At 35.9% G+C, this 10,858-nt stretch overlaps 1 protein-coding gene across 1 annotated transcript; it reads left to right on the top strand.

Moving 5' to 3' along the window:
- Positions 1-1,326: 1,326 nt before the first annotated feature.
- On the top strand, positions 1,327-10,753 carry LOC306868698 (transmembrane channel-like protein 5; the record flags this gene model as incomplete). The annotated part of the gene is given in 17 exon segments (XM_079414989.1): positions 1,327-1,417; positions 3,707-3,809; positions 3,898-3,967; positions 4,067-4,321; positions 5,515-5,657; positions 6,067-6,214; positions 6,293-6,448; positions 6,533-6,702; positions 6,797-6,872; positions 6,968-7,065; positions 8,203-8,298; positions 8,390-8,520; positions 8,523-8,679; positions 9,736-9,900; positions 10,003-10,081; positions 10,207-10,290; positions 10,691-10,753. Coding segments are annotated over 17 exon segments (2,085 nt in total).
- Positions 10,754-10,858: the final 105 nt, after the last annotated feature.

Here is a 10,858-nt window from a genome sequence, read left to right as displayed (position 1 = left end):
TCTCACAGCAAAACATCATTTAAATAATGTAATATCATTCAAACATTCATAATTATTCAGAATGACAACGGTGGCTAATGCAGTTACAGTAAATCAGGTAAAAACCGTTGAGAGAAATCTAAATGCTTTATTTTTTATGGTGTTATAGTGTTCGACAATAACTGTGGGTTAATGAATGAAATGAACACTTTTACTGTGGCCTTTCAGTGAGTTCGACAGCAGCAACCCAAGAACAATACAAGTTTCAGGATAGCGTTTAGTTTACCTGTCATAACATATCATCCCCGAGAATATCCATAATAGGTAAAGTAGTCCTTCACGACAAAGAAAGCCGAAATAGAGGGGATATTGATTCATGCAGTGACTCCTCCAAAAAGCATCATTCATCATTCAATCATTCATGTTAAAATTTAGGTACGCATGTCTACCAGGAGAAAGCATTCATAAGCGTTTTCCATTTACATGAAAACAATGCGAATAGCCTATAATGTTTTGGTTTCATTTTGGACGTCACGTGACTTTTTTTTTTTTTTACTTTAATATTTACTCCCAACAAAATACAAAATACAAATAAGGCAAACAAGGCATAGCCACTGTTAAATATTTGGGCCTAAAATATATTGATTTAACTGATCATTTAGTGCTGAATTATAGGCTATTCGTTTTTTTAACACAACTAACTGCACTAACATCAACAACATGAATGAATCTTGAAGAAAAAGGTGGCAGAGACACATCTTAAACTAAATCTTAGTTTAAGATGCTAAATCTTAAACACAATGGCTTGACTTGCACACGTTGTGCTCTTCAACAGAACAATCAAAATCGTAAAATGACCAAAAAGGAAACAAAAGGATGACAAATCAACCAGGTTGCTGTATTGGCAACCCTGTATGTCCCAATGTGAAAGATTTAACAATCAAGACAAGTTTTTCTTAACCAACAATTAGGCTACAACTTTCTGCCAAGGATGATGGATTTTATGCGTCCTTTCTAAAAGAAACAACAGAAGTTGTTCAGTTGTATATGTCCTCCTTATATTGCTGCTGACCAGTCGGAAGACAGTTAATGAATAACTAATGACTACCTTTTTAAATGTAATCCAACACCTGGCCACAGAGTTCCTCCTGCTTGGTGAAACCTGTCACCCGGACAACAGGACATAAAGATAAAATAAGATACAGCCCACTTGTACCTTGTGCCCTACAATTAAACCACAACTTCCTTGTTCCTCAATGAGGCCAGCAAACCCAGCAGTCTGCTATTTCTGGAATAAATGAATTTATTTCTTCTCTGTCAAGACAAATCTATGATCAAAACAGCAGGATGAGGAGGATGAGTGTCTTCCCTCAGCATGGCACTGCTCTGGGAAACCTGGGACTTACTGCGAACGAAATCCGACAGGAAACTGAAAACAGTAAGTCATGGTTTACAGACTCTGTATAGCTTTTGTGCAACGTAAGTTGCTAAATAAAGGTGTATCCTAAATACATAAATGTAAATATATTTGCACACACTCGTTCAAAAGTTTGGTGTAGTAAAGTTTTATGTTTTTGAAAGTTTGAAACATTGAGTCTATAAATGCTCACCAGGGTTGCATTTATTTATTTATTACAATATGTCATTTAAAATGTAATTTATTCCTGCGATGGAAATCTGAATTTTCAGCAGCAATTACTCAAGTCTTCTGTGTCACATGATCCTTCAGAAATCATTCTGATTTGGTGTTCATAAAAACATTTCTTATTATCAATGTTGGAAACAGTTGTGCTGCTTAATATTTTTGTGAAAATCAAAAAACATTAGTTTTTCATGATTATTTGATGAACAGAAAGTTCGAAAGAACAGCATTTAAAATATAATCTTTTGTAACATAATATAAATGTCTTTACGGTCACTTTTAAATGTGTCCTTGCTGAATAAATGTATTAATGTCTTTTCTTTAAAAAAAAAAAATCATAGTTGTAGTATATAAATATAAATGATTTATGTAAAGGAAAAATATATATATACAGTCATGGCCAAAAATATCGACACCCTTGGTAAATATGATCAAAGGCGGCTGTGAAAATGAATCTGCATTGTTAATCCTTTTGATCTTTTATTTAAAAAATTCACAAAAATCTAACCTTTCATTGGATAATAAGAATTTAAAATGGGGGTAAATATCATTATGAAATAAATGTTTTTCTCTAATACACATTGGCCACAATTAACGACACCCTTTTATTCAATCCTTTTTGAAACCTCCATTTGCCAGCTCTCTATTTCCTCCTATAATGCCTGATGAGGTTAGAGAACACCTGACAAGAGATCAGAGACCATTCCTTCATCCAGAATCACTCCAGACCCTTTAGATTCACAGCTCCATGACGGTGCTTCTTCTCTTCAGTTCACCTCACTCATTTTCTACAGGGTTCAGGTTAGAGGACTGGAATGGCCAGCAGAAACTTGGTTTTGTGCTCAGTGACCCATTTTTGTGTTGTTTTTGAGGTTTGAGTTTGGATTATTGTCCGGTTGGAAGATCCAAACATGGCCCATTATAAGATTTCTAACAGAGTCAGTCACTTGTTGATTTTTTATCTGTTGGTATTTGATAGAATCCATGATGCCATGTGTCTAAACAAGATGTCCAGGACCTCCAGCAGAAATACAGGCCCACAACATCAAAAATACAGCAGTATATTTCATTGGACACATGGGGTACTTGTATCCCTGTGTTCACCAAACCCATCTTGAGTGTTTGCTGCTAAAAAGATCATTTTTTTAGTTTAATCTGACCATAGAAGCCAGCCCCATTTGAAGTTCCAGTCGTATCTGACAACTGAATATGCTGGAGTTTGTTTTTGGATGAGTGAGGAGACTTTTTCTTGAAATCCTCCCAAACAACATGTGGTGATGTAGGTGCTGTTTGACAATTTTATTTTAAAGTTTTCTGACTTCGAGTCTCAACTATTTTCTGCAATTCTCCAGCTGTGGTCCTTGGAGAGTCTTTGGCCACCCAAACTCTCCTTCTCACCGTGCATTAGGACGATATATAGACACATGTCTTCTTCCAGGCAGTTTCGTAACATTTTCTGTTGATTGGAAATTCTTAATTATTGCCCTGATGGTGGAAATGGGGATTTTCACTGCTCTAGCTCTTTTCTTAAAGCCACTTCACTAATTTGTGAAGCTCAATTATCTTTTGCTGCACATCAGAAATATATTCTTTAGTTTTCCATATTGTGATGGATGATTAAGGGAATCTGGGCTTTGTTTTCCCTCCTATTTATATTTCTGTGAAACAGGAAGCCATGGCTGGATAATTTCATGTTCATAATCACCCTGGAGTGCTCAAAATTGTAAATATGAATGGGAATATACTTCAGAGATATTTTACTCATAAGAATTTCTAGGGGTGCCAATAATTGTGTCCGACGTGTATTTGAGAAAAACATTTATTTCATAATATTTCCCCCCATTTTAAATTCTTATTATGCGATGAAAGGTTAGATTTTTGTGAATTTTTTAAATAAAAGATCAAAAGGATTAACAATGCAGATTAATTTTCACAGCCGCCTTTGATCATATTTATCAAGGGTGCCGATATTTTTGGCCACGACTGTAAATATAAAAAATATAAATGTATATGTATTGTATATGTATATGTATCTACAGAATTACATTTTAGATGTGAACTAACTGAAGATACTTGTTATCCCAGATACATCTGAACTTGTATCTGACATGGTTAACCTGTCAGCCAGAGCCAGATTTCAAGCCATACGATCACTACCTATGCCATTTAATGAGAAGAAAACAATCAGGTTAACCTCTTTTATGATTATACATTTATGCAGTATTGCCCACAATACTAACTTTTATCTAAACGTGAAATTGTACATGTCTCAACAGGAACAGAGTGAACTCTGTCAAACTCTCAAAGACCATCCTCGCTGCAGACTGTCGTCAACAGGTGTCTCGGGTAAAAATGCAATTTTTAAATACAGATTTGTTATTATTAAGTTTCACATTCCTAAAAGTGCTGCATGATATTTCAAATCCAATGAGACCCCACTTCCAGTCTTTCCGCAGATTTTGTGCCAGCTTGGCATCAGCCAGGCAGCATTTGATTATATGGCAGGACTCTCTGAAGGAGATCGGCAGCAGGTTTGGCACTTCTGTCCTCTCCTACTTCTTGTTCCTTAAATGGCTGCTGAAATTCAACCTCTTCTCCCTCATCATCAACTTCTGCTTCATTACAATCCCACAAATTGCACACAAGCCCAATATCAGCAGCATCACGGGGTTCAGAGGACTTGAGCTCCTCACTGGTGTGGTGAGTCCAAATATACTAATTAACACTTTACAAAAAGGTTTAATTTGTTCACATTAGCGAGTGCATTAGCATGCACTAACAATAAGCATTTACAGTGTGTATTAAGGTAAATGATTGAATAATATTCATTGTTAATTCATGCTTGCTCATAATAGTTTCATCTTAATTTATACAGCTTTAAAAGTTAAAAATATATTAGCATGTATGTAGATATTCTCCTTGATCTGTATTAAATGCTGTAAAAATATTGTTAACAACATGTTAATTAATGCATTAACTTATCTTCAAGGAATGGTTCACCCAAATATGTGTGCTGAAAATTACCCTCAGGCCATCCAAGATATAGATAAATTTGTTTCTTCTTCGGAACAGATTTGGAAAAATTGAGCATTGCATCACTTGCTCACCAATGGATCCTCAGTCTGAGGTGAATGGGTGCCGTCAGAATGAGAGACCAAATAGCTGATAAAAACCTCCATATCCAATAATCCACACTCCAGTCCATTAATTAATGTAATATGAAGTGAAAAGCTGTGTGTTTTTAAGAAACAAATACATCAAGACATTTTTAATTTAAATCGTCACGTCTGGCCAATATACAATCCATAATCCATAATGCTTTCTCCAGTGAAAAAAGTCCATCCGCTGTTGTTCTCTCACATCAATATTCACTAACATATTAGTTTAGAACTGTTTTGGACTTTTTCGCTTTTTCTCTCATGATTCAGACAAGATGACTTTTTTTCACTGGAGAAAGAAATGCTATGAGTAGCCTACTTGAATTTTAGCTGGAAACAACGTCTGAATGTGAGAATGTCTTGATGGATTTGTTTCTTACAAACAGGCAGCTTTTCACTTTACATTACATTGATTGATGGACTTTTACTTCACAAGATGTTAACTCATGAACTGGAGTCACGTGGATTATTTGTGGATTATTGTGATGCTTTTTTATCAGCTGTTTGGACTCTCAATCCGACGGCACCCATTCACTGCAGAGGATCCATTGGTGAGCAAGTGATGTAAATTTCTCCAGATCTACATATGAAATCTTCAAAAATAAACTCATCTTGGATGGCTTTAGAGTAAGTAAAAAGTATTCATTTAAATAAATCATCCTAATTGTCAAATGTTCAATATACAAAACATTATACAAAACTGGTTTTATGGAGTGGCAATATCTCTGTCAACAGGGTTATTTCAACCAGACGGTCTTGTTCTATGGTGGTTACAATGGTGAAGTGATCGTATCCAAACCAGCCTACAACATGCAGTTGGCCTATTTTTTCACCATAGCTGCATATCTGGTGCTGTGTGGGGTGTCTCTTATCTACAGGTAACATATTTAGCAGTACAGTATCTTATATTAGCAGTTTCTCAGCATAAGATAAAAAAAAAAATTAAATTTGAAAATGCCTTCATGGCTTAAAGGGTTAAGGCCTTTACAGCATACAATCAATATAAAGCTTGTTTTGTAGCTAGATCACTTCCTGTTGAGCATCTAAACATTTTCCCAGACTTCACACATGGAATATGTGCCATTTGAATGCCATATTGAATACTGAACATTCAAGTCAATGGCTGATTGTTTCCCTAAAAACATGGATGGGTTGATGTTTGAATATTTACATACTGGGACTCAAAGGTCACCATATGAATAGAAGTAATGAATGATGCAACAAACTACCATTTCAATGCCAGAAGGGAATGCAGAAAGATCTGGTTTTCTTTTTCCTCCTCCTCAGCATGTCCAGATCCTTTCAGAAGAACTTTGTGCTCGAGACAGGACCTATCTCTGGAGGAGCATGGCGTCTCCTGTGCAGCTGGGATTTCAGTGTTGTCAATGAAAAAGCCATACAGTACAACAAGAACAATCTCGCCATTCAGCTGAAGGTTCATACCTATTCGTATATTCTTGTAGATGTCATCCCTTTTCTGTTTCCATTGGCTCATTTTGCACATGTCTTCCAGGAGTCCTTATCAGAAAGGTTACAGGAGAAAAACAAAATGTCTCTGTCTGACAGAATAAAGCGTCTGTCTCTCCACTTTCTGGCCTGGCTACTCTCTTTAGGACTTGCCCTAGGATCTGGTGCAGGCATCTACTTCCTGGGGACAAATGAAGAACTGGTGAGTTAATTTACAGTGTAATATTATCACAGAAATATGTATTTTGCTTGCATTTAATACTCCCGTGCTTATGTTTTGCTGCAGGCCTTCAGTTTCAATCCCGATCCAAGTGATTTAGGGGCTGAGGCATCTACTCTGCTTCTGCCTGTGGTTGTGTCGCTCATCAGCCTAATAGTGCCTCTTCTCTACTCTCTCATCAGCAAAATAGAGAGCTACTCCAACCCACGCGCAAAGATCTACATCAGCATTGTGAGGTGTGATCATTGTTTCGTTAGTTACCAGAAGCATCAGATTTCCATTGCTAACAATGTCAGATGACCTCGCCTTTATTGTCTCTTTTGTTCCTAGAAATGTTATTTTGAAGATGTCCATTCTTGGAATCCTTTGCTTTTACTGGCTGGATTTTGTTCCCAAACAACGTACCAACTTAGTAGGTGCACTAAGAGTTCATTTTATTATGGGTTTCTAGCAAAGCATGATTATGTCTCTCTTTACTCGATTGTGATCTTTTTATTCAAGTGTTGGGAGTCCTTTGTGGGGCAGAGCGTGTATCGACTGCTGATAATTGACTTCATATTCTGTCTACTTGGCATTTTCTTTGGGGAGTTCCTACGCAAGTGAGTCAAACACAGCAAGTCAAGTACATTTTGGCTGTTGAAGTAGGTCTGCAAAAACCAGTTGATCACAGCTAGAAAAAGACAGCTACTAAAAGTAACTATTTAGGACAACTTTCACCTTATACTAACGCTACAACAGTTAAAAATATTTTGCAGCTTTACTGTTGTTTCACAGTTACCAAATAATAAACAGACTACCTGTTCCAAAGTTTGGGGTTGGTAAAATTTGAAAAAGTCTCTACATATTACATATTTCTGTGATGGCAAAGCTAAATTTTCAGCATCATTACTATAGCCTTTAGTGTCACATGATCCTTGAGAAATCATTCTTAAGTCGCTGGGGTGTATTTGTAGCAATAGCCAAAAATACATTGTATGGGTCAAAATTATTGATTTTTCTTTTATGCCAAAAATCATTAGGATATTAAGTAAAGATCATGTTCCATGAAGATATTTTGTAAATTTCCTATTGTAAATATATAAAATATGCATTGCTAATAACTTAATTTGGACAACTTTAAAGGTGATTTTCTCAATATTTTGACTTTTTTGCAGCCTTAGATTCCAGATTTTCAAATAGTTGTATCTCGGCCAAATATCCTAACAAACCATACATCAATGGAAAGCTTATTTATTCAGCTTTCAGATGACGTATAAATCTCAGTTTCGAAAAATTGACCCTTATGACTGGTTTTGTGGTCCAGGGTCACATTTATTATTATTATAAGTGGAAACAGGCATAGTCTAAATACAAAGTTCAAACAAACAGTATTGATTTAAAATACAATTATTTTGTGAAATTTCAAATATCTATAATGTTAAACTTTGTTCAATTTAATTAATCTTTGCTGCATAAAATGTATTTAAAATTATTTTAAATATTCATTTAAAAAAAAAATCTTACTGACCCCAAACTTTTCAACGGTAGTGTATGCTGTAAATAATATATTTGCCGTCTACTTTGTATATAAACTGTTTTTACAAACTGATAAATAAATAAATCTAAGGAAATGGTTCACATTACAGTTCTATTCATGTGCATACTGTGGATTCTTCCATATGAAGAGTAAATACCGATTACTCATGACACAGAATCAATAGATTCCCTTTCATTTTACTTTTTCAAAATTGCTACAGTGTAATCGGAACCATGTGCATCCAAAGTCTTGGCGTCCCAGAGTTTGACATTGCTAGGAATGTACTTGATCTGATCTATGCCCAGACTCTGGCTTGGTAAGTCAATATCTGCATCTCTTCAGCTCTATACTTTGATATTCCTTCCAGCTGATTGCACTGATTCTTATCTCTCTTCCTGTTTGTCCAGGATTGGAATTTACTTCTCCCCGCTACTTCCCGTAATGCAAGTCCTAAAATTGTTTATAATCTTTTACTTGAAAAAGGTAAACACCATTATAGCATCACTTTGCACTTGCAGTCAATATTATATTGCATGTTGTTAGTTTTATGGTTCCTGTTTCAGATCAGTTTGAGTATGAACTGTCAGCCTCCCAAACACACTGGCAGAGCCGCTCAGATACAAACAGTCTTCATTGGCCTACTCTTCTTCCCTTCGTTTGTGGGAGCATTGTCCATGGTAGCATTCACAGTGTGGAGGTGCACCCCTTCATTTGATTTTTTCAGTTTTGGTCCATCAATTGTCTTCATACCAAGTTAATTTTTTGCCACTTTCAATTTGAACTCATAAGCTGCTTTTCAGATGACAGACTGGAGAGCGGCACCAGTTAATATAATAAATGCAAAGTGTTTTTGCATTCCACTGTGCTGCTTTTTTAATCTTTTGTCTATGTAAACATGCACTCAATGGACACTTTGTTCCGCAAGTGCTATATTTTTTAAAAACCATGTCAAATTGATTCATTTTGTTGTTTTTCTTATGTTCATGGAAAGAACAAAATAGTAAATAACTGTCAAGTTAAAAATAAACATGTCTCAAGACAGTTCCACTGCACCTTGTGTTTTAAATCATAGGCTGCCGTTTGCATTCTTTTAAAAAATGCATTGCAAAAAAAAAACATTTTAAAAGCTGAACATCTTTTAATTTGATACTAGGTTTTAGGAAAGACACTTGTGCGTGAGACACCAAAAAATCGGTGAGAGGTGTGTAACAGTCAAAGACATCCGTTTAGATGAATTGCTCCTTAACCAGGGGTCCTCAGCACTTCAACTTCCAAGGGCACTTCAAGATTATTTAAAACAATTTGAAATAAGACAAACCGAGCATTAAAATAAGCCAAAACAACTAAAAATCGAAACATCGATGAAGCCTATTCTTAAAGTGTGAATTCTGAACCTAGAAAAGATGTGTAAATTAACTGAATCAATTAAAAATGATATAACATGACATGAGATAAAAAATTATATCATTTAAATGTAAATAATATACATTTTTGTATTACGCCAAGCTACCAAATCTATAATGGGAGTCCAAAAAAGTTTTTAAATCCCTATCCAGTAAATTATGAACATTTGGTCACGGGGCCTTTGAAAATTGTTATGGACAATGGGGGACCCTGCCATTAAAACTTTGAGAACCACTGATCTAGTACACTGTTTACATAGAAAAACAATTCAAAAGTAGTGCAGTGGGTCAAAAAATGCGTTGTGTGAACAAGACTCCTATATGTTAGTTTTTTTCTGGTTGTCTTACAGTCTGAAGCCCTCAGATCAGTGTGGGCCCTTCCAGGGTCTCGACACCCCCTTCCACACCATTTTCACTTGGACTGATTCTTTGCCTGAATATCACTGGGTCGGGTGGATATTTGAAAACATACTGAGAAGTGAACTGTTCTACTTCCTGATTAGCCTCATTGTCCTGTAAGTCCACAAGATATTCAAGGAAACCTTTTTTTTTCCCACTGGGCAGATCTGAGACTTTCTGATCTGTTCTCATTCCTCTCTCTCTCTCTCTTCTTTCAGAGTCATCACTTATTTTCTCTGGCAAATCACTCAGGGACGGAAACAGCTCATCAAGACTCTGCGAGAGCAGATTGTGAATGTGAGTCCTGAGCTCATACGAACCTCACTCTAGCATCCACCGCACTTCAGTGTCATCAGAAACTACTATATATGGATAATAGTTTTAACCTCACTGACTCCATTCTTCTTCCATCTGCCTGTCAGGAAGGAAAGGACAAAGCATTTCTCTTGAATAAACTGCAAAATCTACAGAAGGAGAGAAGGGAAATGGCATCCTACAGACCTCAGGTGCTTGCTCTCATGTGTTCTGTCTGTTCTGCTTCCTCCTTGCATCTAGTTGTCATTAGTAAAATGCTGTACTCAAAAGAAAGAGAAACATATTGTAGTTGTGGAGATTTTAGCCCAACAAACACCAGAATAGGGCACCTACCTAATGAAGATTACTTCCTGGGGCTGTGCCTTCAAACACCACAACCAGACAGGAAGCTAGATTTATGTATCTCACCTGTTATGATGGCCTGTAAAAGCAGAAAAAAGTACCTACAGCATTTATTTATAGATCATATATTGAGTAAAACTGAAATGGAGCTTATGGGTTTGATCAGTTCTGCTTAAGTTGCTATTGTAAAGTCATTTTGCTCATTTGAAAGCATTTTTACACATTGTGATCTTAATTTCTGTCATGTAGGACTTTGACCAGACACCACATTTCAACCCAAACTGGATGAATACGCTGCCCTTGGATATGTGAAATATATTCTTTAATTATATTTATACTGTAAATGCCTTTTTTATAAATATTACATTAATCTGTAACTTATTTAGAAAATTCCAACTATCATCTCTCTACTGAAGA

This window comes from Barbus barbus (genome assembly GCF_936440315.1).
Source record: "Barbus barbus genome assembly, chromosome: 4".
NCBI classification, from domain to species: domain Eukaryota; kingdom Metazoa; phylum Chordata; class Actinopteri; order Cypriniformes; family Cyprinidae; genus Barbus; species Barbus barbus.
This window is presented reverse-complemented; position numbering and strand designations above follow the sequence as displayed.